Genomic DNA, 19,133 nt, shown 5'->3' with positions numbered 1-19,133 from the left:
AATTTTTGATCTTTTCTTTTCTGTTCTCAAAATTTTTTCAGCCTTTGAAGGTAGTAGACCCTGATCATCCACTTGCAGCACTGGTGCGCAAAGCGCAATCAGATAATAACTCGTCTACAGCACAGTCAACAGATGGGGCAGCTGTTCAGACATCCCAAGCAGAATATTCTTCTGATTGTAAGTGCATTGTGATTAGGCAGCTGGTGGTGTGCCTTGATGAATTGTATGTGGATGCTGGTGGGAAGAACATACGTTAGCTTCATACTTGATCATTTGTGACTGATATTTATTCTTTTTCAGTCTCCTGAATCTTTGAAGGTGCATTTGTCCACAGAGTATCTGTCAAATTGTTAACTCCCTAGGAAAAACAGAAATGGGGTGGAGGGGGTGGGCAGGTGGGAGGCCGAGTCTCCAGTCTGTGAGTGTGGTTTAGCACAGTACCCTTAATGGTTTTTGATAACTTCCATCAATTTCTATTAATAAAGCCTAATGAATGCCTTCACTGTTGCATGTAAAACTGTCCTATAAAGTAATTAATGAGATTCTCATTAAAAAAAGCTTACTATATTAAACAAAATGCAGGTGTTCAGTCTACTTTTAAACAGTTTTGCTAGTGTCTAACACTAAGAAAAATCTGCAAAGATAAGTAAATGGAAGGATCTCACTGAAGTGATAAAATCAGGTTTTAGTCTAATAATCTGTTCTAAAGTTGGAAGACGTTTTACGGTAAATAAGTGTTCTTTAATGAAAGAGTAGATGTTCTCTTTTTATTTTTTTTCTCAAAAGAGCAACAAAAGCAACAATATATTTAAATTACAAGCAAGCGACGTGGAAAGTAGCATGCTTAACTGCTTTTTCCATGCCTGACACTGAAACACCAAGACTTTCACCTGTCTCCACGTTGTTACTAAAACTTTAGTCTTAGATTTTTCTTGAACCATTTCAGACAAATGAAATACTGTCCTGTCTATAACCTCTTTTAAGAATCAACTTTGCTGTGAAATTTTTATCAACATTATCTTCTCTGGATGTGTCTGGTTTCTATTATCTTTGAAGCTGCTTAATGCAGGCCTTGTATAAAACTCCTGCAAATTTTTTAGAATCTGATTCTCAAAAAGGTGAAGTCAAACTTAATTTGGTTTATGTACCTCTCATTCTTTTCAAATTTCAGAATTCTGAAAGACCTCGATTCCTTAAATATAGAAATGAAACTTACCATTTCGTTTATGGGATTTACCATTTGAAACTACTGAGATACGAGAAAATTTATATTGCAGCTTTCACTACAGTAGGTTCTCACGATACAGGAAATTTGTAGGAAATGAGTAGTGTTACTTCAAGGTGGTGGTGGTGATGGAGTTCTTGATTTTTTAGTAAAGTTGTTGCAAATAAGTATCACCATAATGATCTGAGTTGATTTTGATGCGCTGTAGGTTCAAAACCCCCGAAAGGATTACAGGTCTTGTCAGAGTGTAATATATGGAGAGGAATATGCATGGAAGTAATTTTTATTTAAAACTGTAACTTAAGAAAATCTTGATAAAACTGAAATAGGGTTTCTGTGGATAAATGGAAAATTACTGGTTACTTCAAGGAAGACTAAGATCAGACTAAGTATCTCCGTAGAATAATGCTCAACAGTTTTCCAGTTACTTTCATGTCAGGCTTGAATCTGAATGTATATGATGCAAACTAGGAGATTCTAATTTAGTAGCAATATAAGTTAAGTTTGCAACTCCTCTCCCTGCCTTTAAAACCTAACAGATTTTTATTCTGCTCTCCTTATAGATAACTTACTCTTTGAAGAAAGTAAATACTGCCACACAGGAATGTTTATGAAACTTTTGAGAGGATAATTCATTATAATTTAATGCAGTGATTACACTTTGCCTGCAGAAATGTAAACTCTTCCTGTAAATCCTTTGAAATATTTCTACCTGAATACTTTATGTTTATACATATTTCTTCAGAAAGTCTCCAGATTTACAAGAAATAACTGCCATTTAAAAATGATAAGCTGATAGAAGCATTGTAAAATATTGTCCATAAAGAAAGCAAGCCATAAGCCTTTGCACTCTCAAGAAATAAATATTTAGAATCGAAGAAGCCTCTAGTATGGAAAGCTTGCTCAAATTGGTTCATTGTATTGGTGTTAAATTGCAAAACCTGTTTACTTTTCGAGGTTTCAGTAAGTAGGTGTGTGTCTATACATAACAATATAGTGAGTTAATATATATATAGTGATACTAGTGGTTTAATTTCTCGATGTTAGTTTTGAATATATGCACATTTCTTTCTTAATGCATACATAGTTTTAACTGAGTTAAACAGCCAGAGGTGTATTAGATTAGGAAGAATGATTTCATATTAGGTCATTTTTTAATAGGCCTTTTCTGGTTCACTTCTTTATTCATACCTATCTGGCTTCCAGCTGACCTTCAGTACTTTGTGATCCTGTCCCTTAATCTACAAATTTTTTACTAATCCTAAGTGTATTAATATTTTTAACATTAGCATTCTTTTTTTCCTTTGTTCTTTTTACACAAGAAATTAGATACCATTTCTTAGTGTGGTGTGTGAATCTGGATTCTCAATGTGTTTCTACTGATGTTTGTTTTTTTTTAATTGGGCATTTTTCTTCTAATTAGAATGTTCTGAAATATGTCTTTTTGCAGCAACTGTGGCAGCCATGTATTATAGTTACTATATGCTACCTGATGGAACCTATTGCCTCGCACCTCCGCCTCCAGGAATAGATGTTGCCACCTACTACAGTGCGTTGCCTGCAGGGGTGACTGTATCAAGCACTACAGGGGTAGCAACCGTACCTCCACCCCCTGGTACTACACCTCCACCTCCCCCGGACACAACCGACAGCAGCAGTGCGTTGACTTCTACCACGACATCTACAAGGTACCACGTACAGATTTGCTTGTTGGTGGGAGAGGTCTCTTTCCTGCACTTCAATACCAAGTATTTACTAAGGGTTCTGTTCTTGGTGATTCCTCAGCAACATTCGCCAGTCTTTATACAGCTTTGATTACCTCCACTTTGGTCTTTGATATTATACGTGGTTATTGTTACTCAGCTACTATGAAGTTTGTTCGTGATGGAAAATCAAGTTATTTTAACTGCATAATGAACCCAGAGAGCAAACCTCTATGTAATGTCTTTTTTTAAAGCAAGAGTCTGAAAGATATTTATATTCTATTTATAAAAATGATGTCCCTTTGATGTTTTCAGCACAATTGCTCCAGTGGTTGCCATTATACCTCCACCTCCAGATATCCAGCCTGTTATTGATAAGCTGGCTGAGTATGTTGCTAGGAATGGGATAAAATTTGAAACCAGTGTTCGTGCCAAGAATGATCTCAGGTAAGAGAAAACATTATTTTAACTTAAAATTTAAAAGTTGAGGTTTTCATTTTTAAATATGTTGCTAGCACATGCAGGTCTTGAGAAGTACAATCTTTTTTTTTTTTAATCACAATTCAAGGACATACTTAAAGGTGATGCCAAAGCGTTATTGCCCAAATCCTCAAAACAGCCAGCCTAGCAAAAATGTCTCTAGAAAGCATGCTCTGATCATGTATCCTCTGGAAGTTTAGGCATAAGTTATGGTCCTTGCAAGCATCGAATAGCGTTCCATTTGCTAGAGAAAATTAGATGACAAAGGATTGTTGGTATTTAGTATGTTCGTGTGCCTTTTCACATATTCGTTTTTCTTTTAACAGATTTGAGTTCCTGCAACCATGGCACCAGTATAATGCTTATTATGAATTTAAAAAACAGTTCTTTCTTCAAAAAGAGAGCAGTGACAACTGTCAGGTATGTGTGTGAGTGTATATACTTACATTAAAAATGCAATGGAAGTGAGAAAAGGACTTGCTTATCTGTTGTGTTACCGTGAGATGTTTTAAAAATGGAACACTGAATAATTGTTCAGCAAAGGATGTGAATGCACTTATTTTGTTGCTTTTTAGTTTTGTATAACATTTAAATAAGGATATGTGAGGTGGTATGATATTTAGTTCTTGCTTTTTGGTATAAGAAGCCATTCAGTGTGGTCATAATATAAAATGGCAACCTGAAAATCATTTGGCTTTCTATAGAACGGAATATATGCTTTGTGAAGGTTTAAAGCTTTGTAGGATTGTGATTAGCCTTCTGTTGTCAGAAAGATTAGGTGTAGCTTTTTAACAGCCATACCTTCTTATATGCCTCATGGTTCTCTGTAGAACAGTGACAAGACTATTTTTCTGACATGCTTTTCTCTGAGAGAGGTTATGTTAAAGATGAGTCCTGTAATGATTGACCAAAACAATATTGGAGCTTCAAAATCTCACATCAGTTTCCTACTTGCTTTGCTTCTTCTAGTCCATGTTATTAGAAGATGATACCCAGACTTGGCATCCTTGTTTTTAACTATTCTCATGTTAACTAATCTCATTAGATTGTTCTCTTACTGAAAAGAAAATTGCAAATAGTGTCAGAAATACATTATCTGATGTTAACTTTTCATGGGAAAGAGCTATTTTTTTTTTAGGCCCTATGTCATTTGTCATCTCAAGGCTTAGATTGGGGAGCCTTAAACTGAAGAAGGTAGGCCTGTGGGTAAACTCCTCAAAATCGCTTTGTGGAAAATGAAGAAATTAAATACTAGTTGCTGTTTGAAACATTTGTGTCTAGTATCTTGTTTTAGTAGTGAAAAACATTTTGAAAATGCTGTTTTTAAAGATAAGTTGTGGTAAATATGATCTTATGGAGTTGATAAATTACATGCACACTTGTCCTGTACCACAATGCTGATTATTATTGTAGAATTTCTTATTTGCAGTATTCATAATACTTACATAATTAATAAGGACTTGTTAACATTTGTTTCGGGGGGGGAAATCGTACACTAACCAAAGTGTAATAATAAAGGATTCATTTTAAGTGTTCAAATGAGTGCAGCTGAGAAGCAAGCAGAAACTGGTTTAAGTCCCTTGAGGTCATGTGTAGCTATGCATATTTTCCTACTGCATGGTTTTGTAGATAATGCCATTCTCTTTAATTTTGTAGAATAATGATTTCAATATTATCTTTATGCTTTAGTAATGTACGTATAGACAACTAATTCAAATGATTGTTCTCCTTTTGGCCATTAAAGTTAATAAGAAATTGTACTACTGGCTTCAGTAAATACAGGATGAAGTCCTTGATTTCCTTGTGGTTTTCCCCTTTGAGGATTTTCAGAAATTAGTTCTGTTGGTCAGAGAATGACTGCAGGGAGCAATGAAAGTATCTTTTCAATACCTGGTATTTCAACATTAAGTATACTTAACAGCAGCCAGTGGAAAGCAACCAAACTATTTATTGAGAGGGGCTCATTTACATGTTACTTTACTTATCACCTGACTCACCATGTAAATATTTTTAATGTTCTACAAGATCTATCTTAAAATTTTCTTACTGCGAGTTTAGAGATAGTCTTGAATGATTCGGTCCTGGATTGTAGAACCAGTAATTCTTTACTCTTTTGAAAATCTCAGCACATCTGTACTGAATCAATTTAACACCACAAAAAACACTGACAGGCCCAGCTATCTCGTGGAAACCAATCAAACACATTAACCTGTGTTGATCCCTGTAAAACTTGATTTTGTAAAGAAGATATCATGGAATTGTACATTCGGAAAAATGTCATAAGCTTTCACTCTGTTGCTGTGAGTTAACTTTAATGGTTTTTGTCCTGGACCCTGGAGATCAAGACCTAAAAGAATATACTTTGGGGAAAAAAGAAAAAGTATATGCTTTTAGAGTCTAATTTTAAAAACGTAATTTTTAAGGCAGTTGTTGATGAAGGAGTACCAGCTGAAGAACATTTTCTTCGCTGTAAAATAACAACACATTCTTACTGTAGGTCAGTAGTTTTTGCAGCCGGTGGGTTTACATGAAGCAGTGCATTATTTCTAAGAAGCAGACTTTTGGTCATGAGTGGTTATTGATGTAAAATTAGCTGTTATGTGATTAGCTGATAATGTAATGTTTGAAATGGCTGGCAAAATTGCAACTCCACAGACACTGCATTAATTCTTTCATGAAGTACTCGGTTAGTAAGCTTGCACATTTCTTTTGAAAAGGGAGTATCTTCATCTGAAGATGTTCCAGCAGATACCGCCAGTGATACACCAAGTGAGACTCAATTTGCAGACGAACATGCACCTGAAGATGCATCTGAGCCAAGTGCTAAGGGAGTTCCAGGAACTAAAAAGGATGTTCCTCCTTCTAAAACTGTCAGTGATGGTAAATTGGTGAAAGGTATGTGAGCATGATTTGTTGGGTGTGAAAGTATTTGCTAGCATATACTTAAGGAAAAAAGAAAAAAAAAAGGTGAGGGGAGAGGCAGGGGGAAAGTAGGGAAAAGAATTTCATTATGCAGAAAATATTTTCACTGGAAGCATCAGAAAAGGACTGAAGTAAGTAATTTGATTGCTTTCATATTTCTTTCTTACTAGACTATCAGGTATTTATGGTCTGACAGAATAAATTGTTTTATTTCAGTTTTGTGCAAAGTTGAAGGCTTTAATCAGTGACCCCAATAGAAGCTTATTTTTGTCATTTGAAACTTGACAGTTACAAGCGCTGTGCAAGAAAGAAGTTATTCCTTCTGAATAAAAGCAGTAGCCTTATTTGAAACCGTACATACGGAGGAAGTACGGTAGGCTTATTACTCAGTTGCTCACTCTTCCTGTGTTGGACGTTAGTCATGCTGGAAAAAAAGACCCTTTTCATGTCTAAGTGGAATATTTTTCCTCTTGCAGTCATAGCAGAGGGACAAAATGGGAGGATCTCTTGGAAGCCAGTTAAAGTCAGCTAACGCGCAATTATTTATATGTGGGAACTGATTTCCTGGCCTATCGGGAAAAGATATATTAAAATATCTTGTTTTCAGTAAAAACTAGAAACTTAAATCTTTTGACTAGAACTGAAGGCCACTGAAAAAAAAAAACAAACAAAAAAAAACAACAAAAAAAAACATCCCGAAACAGGAAAAACATTCTTGACCTGTGTTCTCATGGATGGGTACTGCCTTCCTGCCGCTTCAGTGGCTTTCTTAATTGCTGATAAGTTTAGCTACTCCCTGTGGTCCCTTGCAATTCTCTCTTCCTGCTCCTCTCTGCAATTTCTTTCCCTCCACGGGCTGCAAGCTCCAAGCTCAGTGCCGTGGTTGTCTAGCTGGCCGTACTCTGTAGTTTCTTCTCTCGGCAGGTTGAGTAGCTTCCCCAGGGTAGGAGCGATCTTCCCTGTCTTCAAAGGTGCCCTATTAAGAGAATGTAATATACAACAGAAAATAATACCGTTTCTTGTGTTGTGTTATTAATAAACGGCAAACCAGAGCCTGTGCTTTAATGATGATAATCTGCTCAAATTTAGATGATGGAACGTAACCAGTGAGTCATTTCATGACAATCCTATTCCTATAAACTTATTTTCATTTCCTCTAATATGGTACAAATCCCACTTTCTTGTAACCTAAATACAGTACTTGGATGCAATACAGGCATAACATCCGCGCTAGACTTTTCTTCTGCCTCTGAGGGAGTAAAATCGCATTTTAGGATTTGTTTTGTCATATGAAACAGTTGGACAGTCACTATTATATTATCTCATCTCTTGGAATTCTTGAGTTCTTTATTTGTGAGCCTATTTCCTTACCTCAGAATTACAAGAAGCAAAGCTTATATTTTATAAACCTTGGTATGTAATTTAATTATTGTATTTAAATTTCCTTAATTGAAATCTTACAGGATATATATGCAAAAGGCATCCTGAGAAAGATAAATATTGCAGCAGACCATATGGTAGTAGGTTGCTTTGCCTGAGATGTGTGAGAAATTCCATTCTTTATTCTTAGAAGTTGCTTTTTGGATAAATGGTTTAGAGATTAATTTTTTTTTTTTTTTTTTTTTTTCCAGAAAATGATTCTCAAAAAAACGTTCCAAGTAAAATTCTGTAAGGCAAAAGGATTAGTTCTGACTTAAATACAGAAATATATTAGCTAGGCTTAGTATTTTTTGAAGATCCATTAATACAGCCTAGTTTGAAGTCTTCCACAATTTCCTTTTTATTGTGGTATTCTATGTTTTTTGCAGGCATTCTTTTTCCTTTGGGTGTGCTGGCATGAGTCTGCTGTGCTGTCCTTTTGTGTTGGAGTTGTAGGGGCTGCTTGAAAGGAAGAGTTGACCACCAGTCTTGCTACAGCAAGACTAGCAAAGACGTTTAGGGAAAAGTACTTAGCTTTTGCATTTATAGCTCCTGTAATGAGATGTTGTTCGTTCCCCAAAGTAATTAATTTTCGTATAGATGGAAATAAGTCTTTAAATACTGTTCTGTGAGCCTGCCAAATGCTATTGTTGTGCAAACCATTGATTTAGTGTGAAGGAAGCATAAGGGACCATATCATACTGTAGTGTGTCAGATAGGAGCCTGAGCACAGAGCGTTTTCATCTTAAGCCTGGAAGAGTAGATTGTTCATTTGGGAAAAGAAGAAATACGGAAACGAAAATTTATTTGGGACAGAATATGAAATTATTTATCTCATCTCAGGAAATGTAATTCCTGAGATGGTTTTAAAGTAACTTTCTTTTTCACTGTTGCTACTGAAGTGTTAGAAAAGACTTTGAGATAGATCTTGACAAGGCAAACAGTCTCCAACATTTGTTTAAGAAAAAAGAAGATTATGTTGTCCTTTTCCCCAAAATAATTAGCATAACGTAAGGATAATACAAGTTTTGTTGGTTTTGGGTTTTTTTGTGGTGTAGTCTGCATGAGTAATGGATAAAGCCAAGAAATTCAACCTGCTTTCTAGTGTAGTCTAATGATGTATAAAATCTTACCCATTCATTCACAGCATCGTTCGCTCCAATAAGCTTTGCAATCAAGGCCAAAGAAAATGACCTTCTTCCTTTGGAGAAAAACCGGGTTAAATTAGATGACGACAGTGATGAGGAGGAAGAAGAGGGCAAGGAAGGCCAAGAGAATGCTAATAGTGCTTCAAACCACGCTCCAGCTGTTACTATTCCTTGTACTGCTGCTGAAGAGAAAAAACCTCAACTTACACAGGAGGAGCTGGAAGCTAAACAAGGTATCCCATGTCACGCTGAAAACAAAATGAAAGATTGAGTCCTTCAAGCAAGCTACAAAAGTGCCATGTGAAAAAGTATGGCATTTTAGGTGGTTTGAGTCTTCACCGTCCTGCTAACAGGAATCAGAGTTCTTGCCCGCCGTTTCCTGCCTATTGTTAAGAATGAAATCTTCATTGGTTGCCTAGCTAAAATCAAACTTGGGGCACACTGGGGTTGAGTACTTTGCCCTAATGCATGGTCTTTCTGAATTTTGTTTTGCCGTTACAACCTCTGAGTAAAACACTAAACTTCTAGTTTCCAGATTGCAGTAACAGAGCCCAGAAAAAGGCAGGTCAGTTTCTCATTTTCTTCAGAGAACAATGAAATGCTTCAAGCTATTTTTCAGTGATGTAGCACTCCCTTATAGACTAACATCACCTCGTTGATGTTTTGTTACTCTTACAATGCAATGCCATTAAGTCTTCGTATGGGTTTTTCCTGTGACTCTGTTTATGCATGTAAGGGCAGAAGGCTATGCTGTGTGAATTTGAATGAAATGATCTTTTCAAGGTATCAGATTTCCCCCATTCCTCCCCAAGGCTGTTTCACAGCAGAGTGTTTAATAAAGTGGAGAATGCTGTCAGTGTTTACCAGCTTAAAAACTTAGTATTTCTCTTACAACTATGAGTATGCCACAGGAATTTAATTTTTCATTTTCAAAATGTTTTTTTGTTTTGTTTGCTCCTAAGTAGCAGTTCCTTTGTAAACTTCAGTAGCGTAAAGTATGCTATGGTGGTAGATACCAATAGGCAATACTTCGTATGATAATAAAAATGAAGTGTAAAGCGTATTTGCAAAAAGTTGTGTGTTGGAAGAACTCTGCAGTTGAACAAAAAAACTAGTGGAAGTGTAAGATGAAAAAGGTTAGGCAAAATATCCGTTAGGTGCGTAGTTAAATAAATTGGCTTATTCTCTTTCTGTAATCACATAACAGTAACTGTTGGTTGTAACAATGGTGAAACAGTTTCTGAAAATATTTGAAGCAGCCCTTTGTGTAAACATGTAAATAGGGCTGGCAAATGTAAGGTAGTCATCTGTGGAAAGACCGAAATGGAGAGTGTGCATCACTTTAACAAGGAAAAGCTTCTGAATTTACAGTGCTACTTTTTTAGATAGCTTTTGAAAACAGAAAAGGACAAGTATCCTGAATTTCCAGGACTGGATTTTCATGTCATTTTCTGAAGCTTAAAAATTTTTACTTCAGCTATACTGGTTTTCATCAAGCAAATGATATATCTATGAATTAAGATGCTTGGAATTTTATAATTTCAAGCTGATGCATCCTTTTTATGTCTTTCAATGGATGTATTAGAAAGGTTTGAGAATGGTTAAAGGGGCTGTTTGGTTCTTTGTGATGGTGTGGTGTGTGTGTTTGTTTCAAGCAAACCTAAGTTCCCCAAGTGTGACTCACTCTCAACTTTATGTTTGATTGTCTTTCTTAGCAAAGCAGAAACTAGAGGATAGATTAGCAGCTGCAGCAAGAGAGAAGCTTGCACAGGCCTCCAAAGAATCAAAAGAAAAGCAGCTACAAGCAGAGCGCAAAAGGAAAGCTGCACTGTTCTTACAGACCCTAAAAAACCCTCTGGCAGAGGCAGAAACTGAGAAAATTGAAGAGAATTCTTTCAATAACGAGGTAAGCAAGATATAATAAATTTCTTTTTACCATAAAGCTAGCAGAAAACTTACCTATAGAGTGTGAATCTGACAGCATGTTATGAAGTTGACTGAAGAGATAGAAGCTTTTCTAAATGGGGATAAATTTTAATTTTAAACACTGTTAATCTTTTTCCATTATCTTACATGTGTCTCTCATCTGTCATTAAAGAACTGGTCGAGAAATACAATGCATAATTCAGGGGTCAGCCAGTTACAGAAAGGAAAATGAGCTTACAAGTTTAACTCTGTGCTAGTGGTCCATGAATTAGAATGCTTACCTTTCAGGAGTATTTGGATATCTCTTGTGGTGTCTACTCACATCAAATAAGTAAATATCTTCAAGTTCAGAAATGATTCACAGGCGACTGAGCTTACTTTAAGACTTATTTTGCACCTGTTCTGCTGGGTTTTGTTTGATTTTTATTAATTTAACTGACATGAAACTGAGATGAATAGTTAGTGAACTTACCTATGTGATTTAAGATTTCTAACTGGGATGTTGCTAATGAAGAAAACTGATACATAGGCGAGAGAAAACCAGGCTGTATAGTGCTTGCTCTTCATCATCTTTTGTGTTAGTAATTCGTGTAAACTCCTTAAAAGCTCAGAATGCTGGGATGTTTGTCTCTCTGTTTTAGGCCCAGGTTTAGTATGGGAATTATGAAAGATTTTGGTTTGTTATAAGGATATGATTTTAAAAATAAAGCTAAATTTACAGATAGTGGCACAAAATTTAAACAAATGCCTGTATACGTGTTATTCACTGGGCATAGTCAATGAAGAGTCAAAACAAGAAACTCACAGTGAAATAATTGAGGGGGATAATTACTCTGCTAGCTGACTTCCAGAGAACTGGAAGTAGGCACACCGCCTGTGCCTGCTTGGTCATGAAATGACCTAATCCATTTGGTTTGTTCAACAGAATCTCTTTATTTTGGAGAACAGAAGCAAGTACGTTTCTGTAGCAAATCGATTTGGAGCGTTAGTATTCCTGCACTTCTTTCAAAGAACAATTTTTGATAATTGTCTTAGAGAGTGGAACCCTCTGCTTCTTTCTAGAAGACTGCTAGGAAATAGTCATGTGGCAGAGGCAGACTGCTTTCCATCTTTCTTCTGCCTTGTGGAATTCTCTTGTCCATTTGCGCCCATTTTCATTGTTTGGATAGTCAGCCACAAAAGATAATACCAGGGTAATGTCAGTTTGAGGGCTTTCAGAAGCTCTGTTTTGAGTAGGTTGTCATGATACTGCACTCTTAGGCCAAATCTAAGAGTAACCTGTGTATTGATGATGACTTACTGGGTTTTAGGAACACAATAAAATTGCCAGTTCTGTTGCTGTTTGGCTGTTTGGGCTGTTGTTTCAAAAGGAAATTAAAAGCTAAGTTCACATAGCTATACACTGGATTACTAGAGTTTGTCACAAGAGGAAGAAGAGGATTTATCATGCAGAAGTAACTGCTAATCAGTTGGTTGGCATTATCTTCTGCAGTGAACAGAACTATTACTAGTCAGTCTGTTGATGAGTAGTTAGAATAAAAATATCTTTTTGGGTAGAGCCATCTAGAAATCAGTTTTATAAGACTTAGAATTTTTGAGTAGACAAGGTTAAAGAGGAATCTTGGGCCAAAAGTCTTCAGTAATGAAATACAAAATGAAACTCTAAAAACCTGTATTCATCAAAGCCGCACATTTACTTTTTTCCTTACTAATAAACAGAAAATGCCGTTTAAAATAGCGAAGAAATAATGTGTTTCACTTTCTGATTTCAAGAAAATTACTACAATTTTAAAAGCCTAAATGAGGGATTTGAATTTATGATGTAGGAAAATCCTTCCAAGTATTGATTTGTTCGTGCATCATAGTGCTGTCCTGAAGCTTTTCTCTCCATCTGCAGGTTTTGGCAGCAGAGCTGTGTTCTCTATGGAAGACTCACTTTCCCATTTACATTGTATATTTTCCATTTAAGTTCCTAATTGCTTAACTTCATCCATGGAGGATAATAGTCTATTTTCCTACTTGGTTGCTGTTTCTTTTTTCTTTTCCCCTTGTTCCAGCCTTTTCACTGAGCCACTCTCTCTTTCTGCCAGTATAGTGCTTGTCCTAGCTTAAGAAGTGGTAATTTTACTTCCAGGAGTGTCACCCATTTTTATTCAGCCTAATCATCATTTTATCATAAGTACATCCTAATCCAGTGTGGTCCGATGCATGCCTGCTAAAAGACGGAGGAATCTGTGTTTTCAGCACCTGTACGGACACCTCCAACAAGTCCAGACAATCTCTTTTCTTAATGGAAGAAAAACTGTCAAAATCCATTTTCAACAAAGTCTCCTTAGACTTATGTCTTCACTGCAATAGCTGTAAACAGCTGTGGGGAAAAAGTAGGAATGGGATTTGTAGTTTCCTGAAACATAACCTAAATAGGGTTGGAAATTTATGCAGCTTAGGGTATTGTTGCAGGATCCTTCACAAGCCGGATTGAAATTTCTGTGTTTGTCTGTATATGCTGCAGTCAGACCTTCCATACACGTTGCAAATACTAAAATTGTGGGGAAGTAGAACCTTAGTTTCCTGGTTTTGGAATTATATTGCTTCCAGAAAAGCCAGTAAATCACTCATCACTGCAGTGACCAAGCAAAACTTCATGTCTGGGTACTGATAGAAAATTTCAGACATTGATTGTGACAGACTGGTTACAAGAAGGAATGACATAGCTTTCCATTGTTTCCTTTCCCACAGAAGGAACTCCAGTACCTGACAAGTAATTCATTGCCCAGTTCTTGTTTTTCCAAATGAATCAGGGATTACACCTGAAAACACTTTCCAGAGAACAGACACTTGAAAGAGGTATATCTGCAGTGTAGGTGATCCATATCAGCATGGAGAAGCAGATATGCAAATCGAGCGTGGTCACATCACAGAAGAGATCCTGTTTGGCATTCTCATTGCTACTGCTAACAAATTTTCCCTGACTGGCACAAGCGTTCAGTACTTTTTTCCAGTTATATATCGAGGAGTGAATGCAAAGAGACAATGACAATGCAAAACTCTCCAGACTTGCAGTTCTGCTCTCCTTGTTGAGGGGATATGTCAAGGACGTAGATATTTCTAAGCTAAAGTTCTTTTGATATTTTTCTTCAAGAGAATGCCTGAAATAACCACTAACTCTTCAGTAACAGCTGACTCTTTTTTGGAAGAGCAGATGAGTGTCCTCACTCACATCTGAACTTACTGAAGTTCTAAGCTGAACTTAGTAAAAAGCAAGTGAACTTTTCAACAAAAACTGCACCCTAATCCTGCTTCTCAGTAACTGACTTGCTGAAAATGTCTTTTTCCTTCTCCCATATAGGTACAGTTTCAGAGAAGGCATCTCTTTTTCTCGTACAGAAAAATCCAGTGTATTTAAGAATTTTAAAGTAACCAGTTTCACTGCCTCTTACCAATAGAAATGGTTTGGAGATGCTTTCTTTATAAAAGGGTTTATTTAAAATTTTAAATATATATTTAAATGTTGCTGATGTGACCTTGCTTTTAGAAATAAAATTGTCTCTTGTATTGAGAATGTTAGTACTGTGTTAACGGACAGTCTAAAATGCCATAATGTCTTTAGAAGTAATATTCCTTCTAAGTGTAGTTCACTTATTGACACGCTTTTGTATGTTTATATGGATATATGCATGTAGATTTTTGCATATAAAAGTTTATTTTGCAACATGAGGGTTTTTCAAGCTGTTGTCTCTCTATTTGCCGTATTTGAAAAAGCTTCCATCTACATTCGTTCCAATGCATAATTGCCTTTTGCTCTACTTGCCTGGTTTGCCTGTTTGTAACAGCCCATTTGATTCAAGAAATTTTATTGGGAAAAGATAAGAGAAATCGTCCTGTGAATGTGTTAACCTCTGTTGTATATACACTGAGAATCCAGTAAGCTGCATCATGATGTCTAAATCAGTTTATAAATAAATACATAGCACAGGGGTTTTCTTAAACTTTTTCAGTCATGTTTCAGAAACAGAAAGATGCATTTAAAAGCACTGATTGCAAAAGTAACAAGTAACTACAGTGGCTGTAATTAAAAAAAAAAGTATATGTAAAAAGTCAAGAGAGAAAGATATGTAAATTCAGTTTTGTAGTTTGGTCAATGGAACTAATTGTGGAAATTTCAGAAAACAAAGGGATGAAACAAAAATGTAACTTAATGTATTCCATCTCCTACATTGGGGGAAGGAGCATCCAATGAGGAGTCCAGGAAACAAAGATTGATATGCCATAGTCATAGAGTTAATGTAGTGGAATCAGTTTTGTAGCTTAAAATGTGTCTCAAAAATGGAGTAATGACTGAGATGTATAACAAAGCATGAAGAGGAGTTGAGAACGTCCATGGGAGATGCATTAATTCCCATGAGATTGCCCCTGCCTAATAACTGTGTAAAAGCTGCTAACACTATCTCTGTGTATACACAGTGTGCATTTGTGCTGCAAACCTGCTTGTCGCACTGTGTAGAAACGCATTAAATGAGCAAAGCTTTTTTTACCTCTGTCAGATTTTCCTGATACCTAGTATTTCTTGAAAGAAATGCCAGTACTGAGAATACATTACACCTTTGACCAAAATCATTTCTAACTGCATGTAAAGGACAGTCGATACCACAGAACGTAGCGCTTTTAAGCTTTTTTGGCTTCAGTTGAATCTTAAAAATAGTCAGATCTACTTTTTCTATAGCTGGATTATTTCTTTTACATGGTTTTCCTGTTTTTCCTTAAAGTGAAATCAAGCAAGAAGAACAAAAGGCTGAAAAATGAGCTTGAGCAATGAAGCAGCACAGCTTTTCACAAACGGCTCCTCACCGTTCTTGCATGCATTACAACAGTATAGTTATGCATAATATTTGCTCCAACCAGTGCTTGGAAAACATGGAGCTTAGCTCAGTTTCCAAAACTGATGAGCTGCTTTGTCCTTTTTCAGGACATGGATAAACAGTAACTGGTGGCATCTCACCTCTTGTGTTTACATACATGATTCTCGTAGGCACTGTTGTAAGAGGAGAATCACGCCAACTGGCACATCTGTCAGTAGAGAGAAGTGCCGTCATTCTGCAGTGAGCATAGGTTCTTTGTCCTACAGCAGCAAACAGCCTGAGTTTTAACAACTGCCGTTCTTCTAGGTAGGCAGAGTTGGAGTACGCCAGGTTATTTGGAGTGCTGCGGTGAAGTGCTTTTTATTTTTAAACAAATAAAGTAAGGTGTTTCATAATCTGAAATGCAAACCTTATTCTAAAATTACTAAAATTCATTTAGATTTTTAAAATTAAGATGATATTTGGGTTTATATATATTTTTGTGTGAAGTAGACTAAAGGCTGGTTGTGCACGTTCCTGTATATATTTACCAAAACCTGAATGAGTAGGTTAGACATTGGGAGAGCTCACATTAAGATGGTATGTTTGTTTTGTTTTGTTTTGTTTTACTCCCCCTGCCCCAGCTTAACAAAGCAAATATGCTGACTCTTGGCACGAGCTGAATTCCAGGTCCAAGTGTCACCCGTGGTAGTAGGCCTTGGTACGGCACCCTGGCTATACTAGGCCTGTAACATTTTTGCCACCTTTTTCAGGAGTTAAAATGTTGTTTGTCTACAAATGTGCAAATTCAAAACTTTTTATTATCCCTAACTCTGTCCATCTGAGCAGCATTGTTCTTAGGTGCATCTGGGAGCAAAAAGTTGAAAAAGAGAAAGGAAAAGAATCTCTTACGGGGCCATGGTTCTCGATCTAGGCACAGCCAAGCCTCACAGAAGCAAATTTGCATGGTTCAGTGTCTTGCTGGTGAACACGCGCTTAATGTTTTTGTTCACAGGAGTTGATAATGGTAGCAGGTTATGGGAGTCTTGCAGAAGGAAAATCTAAGCTGCCAAATCATTGCTTCCAGCAAAAAGTTCTGGTAAATTATAATTTGTGTAGGTAAAGTCCTCTCCCTGCTGTCCTGTCAAAGGCAGGCCTGCAGACCTGCATTTTTGTCAAATAAATTGGTTGTGAGTGACCATTAAAGTAATTTAATGGATAAAGTGTCTCTTGAGAAGCTACTGGTGCTGGTAATACCTGACAGAAATAGAAGGGGCCAGCACTGGTGCCTGGGCAGACATGGCACGGTGTGTTTAACTTCTTCAAAAAAGTTACTCGATGTAGTGATAGGTGGTCCGCAAGAATAGGACAGTCTGATTTTTGTCTACAGGGCATGATTTAACTAATAATGTGTCTGTTGGGTTTCTAATACGGATTATTCTGCTAATCGTATTTTATCCTGTGTCAGAAACGCTTTAGGGGTGATAGTACTGTGATATGCATGTAAAAGATAGTTGGTAATACCTGAACTGTTACCTGTAAAAACCTTAGTATCCGATTTAAACAAGGAGGGAAATCCACAGTCATAACGCTGCAAAAACAGACAGGCACATGATTTGAAAGTAACTCTATTTCAATGGCTTGTCCCAAATGTCATCTGCCATTGTGCCTCTGAATATAAAGATTCTATAACACAAAGCAAAACTTAACTTCTTTTGGCTCTTTCATCTTCCCTGTTTTGAAGACGTGTTTTATCATTTGTTTCCTTAGATGGCTTGTCCTTACTTTTGTCCTGTATGTAAGAATGATTTTGTTTTTCTATGGAAAGTAGTCTGTTTACAAGTGAAACAAAGTGTGCCATGTTTAAAAATAAGATGCTGTTCAAGTTTTGCCGAGCATAACAGGGTTGTTAACAACTGTAGATAGTTAGTGTACGTCTTTCACGCTTACTTCATGGTTCTACTTTTTTTAGCAGTGGACTGTAGATATTACTACATGCCTCTTTGGAATAATAATATATAACATAATTTAATGTTTGCCTAATTTCTTAATGTTAATTTGTGAGCAAAATGTAATTGTCTAATGAAAACCATCCAATAAGTATTTAGAGAAAAAATGCTTTAGAATATTTCAGGGTCCCTCATTTCTTCCTTTACTTTTTTTTTTTCCAGAATACAGGTATCTGTATCTTCTGTTTAGTGTGGGGGGCGTGGTGTTTGTCTGTAAATTTCCCTTCTCTTGCTTTTTCAAAAAGACAGATAAAAACATAAACCAAAATGCAACATACTAATGTGGCGTTTGGGGGGTGGGTAGCTTGGTGGCCTTTGGGACTTTTTTTATGGCAAGAACCCTACTGTCAAAAATTACTTGAGTTGTAATTCCTCATGCTGCAAATACTTTAATTTTTAATGGGGGGGGGGAGGTAAATATTAGGAACTGCCATTTTAATTAAGATAGGTGAGGGAGCTAAGAATGTTCTATGCCTTGATTTTTAGTCTTCAAAGTACTCAAGATACAAAGGCATATTGATCTATACAGCAAAGAGATTCACAGCCACTAATTCTTTACAGCTGACCTTTCAAAACTGAGAATGCAAAATCCTGTCTGTCTTTGAAGAACTTAGCACAGTCAGTGTGCTGTTAATAGCTGTGTTTCAGTGCAGCAGCTAAACCCTGATGAAACTGTTGAGTCTTTGAGTATTGAGTATTTAATTTGTTCTATAGGAATTTATGCTATAGGAAATGTTTTTATTACTTCTATTTAATCATTTTGGGCTAATTTATTGAGGCTAGGACTGACAAACTCTTCTAAAAGCAGTCACTGCTCACTTTGATGTACAGAACGATAATACACTTCCATTGCTGGTAGATAGTTCCATACTAATTCTCAGTCAGGCAATACATCTCCATAAGCTTTGGGGAATCTGCGGTAAAAAAGGTACGGTGGTAGAAAATAATCTGGAGTATTTTCATATTTTAATGAAGTAAAAGAATTGTTGATTAACTCTTCACAGTTCTAACATGCTTCACTCTTTCCAATTTTGATCTGACATAGGATTCAAATTACTGCAAAATTCAGCTGTTCAGAACGGAAGAAATATTAGCCATTTGTAAAAGCATTAGTAACATTATTGATAATGTTCTTTACCAGTTGATTTTGTTTGTACCAGGAACAATGCTACTGTTTTGTTGTGTTGCAATAAGCACCTTTTCGTTCACTTCTAATGTTGGCTTTGTGTATCGATTAAGTAGTGTAAGCCCAGAATAACTAATGTGTGTTCTGGTCTTATGAATACTGCAAATATGCAAATGTCTTGTAATGAACTGAAGTGCTCATTTCTGTTCTCATATAGCTATAAATTCTTCCTGATTCAGAGCTCTTTCCTTAGCCGTTCCTGCTAAATGGGTTGTTGAATCATCTTTGTTTTCCAGAAAGGTATCTCTGAAACATTTTTTTTATACCAAGTGTTTAC

General features: G+C 36.4%; 1 protein-coding gene across 4 annotated transcripts in view; it reads left to right on the top strand.

Moving 5' to 3' along the window:
* SFSWAP (splicing factor SWAP) overlaps positions 1-19,133 on the top strand; it is a 50,482-nt gene that overhangs the window by 12,726 nt on the left and 18,623 nt on the right. For all 4 annotated transcript variants that reach the window (XM_086474035.1, XM_009948625.2, XM_086474038.1 and 1 more), the window contains 7 exons: positions 42-177; positions 2,676-2,913; positions 3,244-3,375; positions 3,735-3,828; positions 6,126-6,303; positions 8,897-9,130; positions 10,613-10,803. In XM_086474035.1, coding sequence (XP_086330161.1) covers positions 42-177; positions 2,676-2,913; positions 3,244-3,375; positions 3,735-3,828; positions 6,126-6,303; positions 8,897-9,130; positions 10,613-10,803 — 1,203 coding nt within the window. The remainder of the gene's footprint in view (positions 1-41; positions 178-2,675; positions 2,914-3,243; positions 3,376-3,734; positions 3,829-6,125; positions 6,304-8,896; positions 9,131-10,612; positions 10,804-19,133) is intronic.

The sequence above is a fragment of the Leptosomus discolor genome, chromosome 16 (genome assembly GCF_034619465.1).
Source record: "Leptosomus discolor isolate bLepDis1 chromosome 16, bLepDis1.hap2, whole genome shotgun sequence".
Taxonomy (NCBI): Eukaryota; Metazoa; Chordata; class Aves; order Leptosomiformes; family Leptosomidae; genus Leptosomus; species Leptosomus discolor.
Note: the sequence above shows the minus strand (reverse complement) of the source record. Positions and strands in the feature narration are given on the sequence as shown.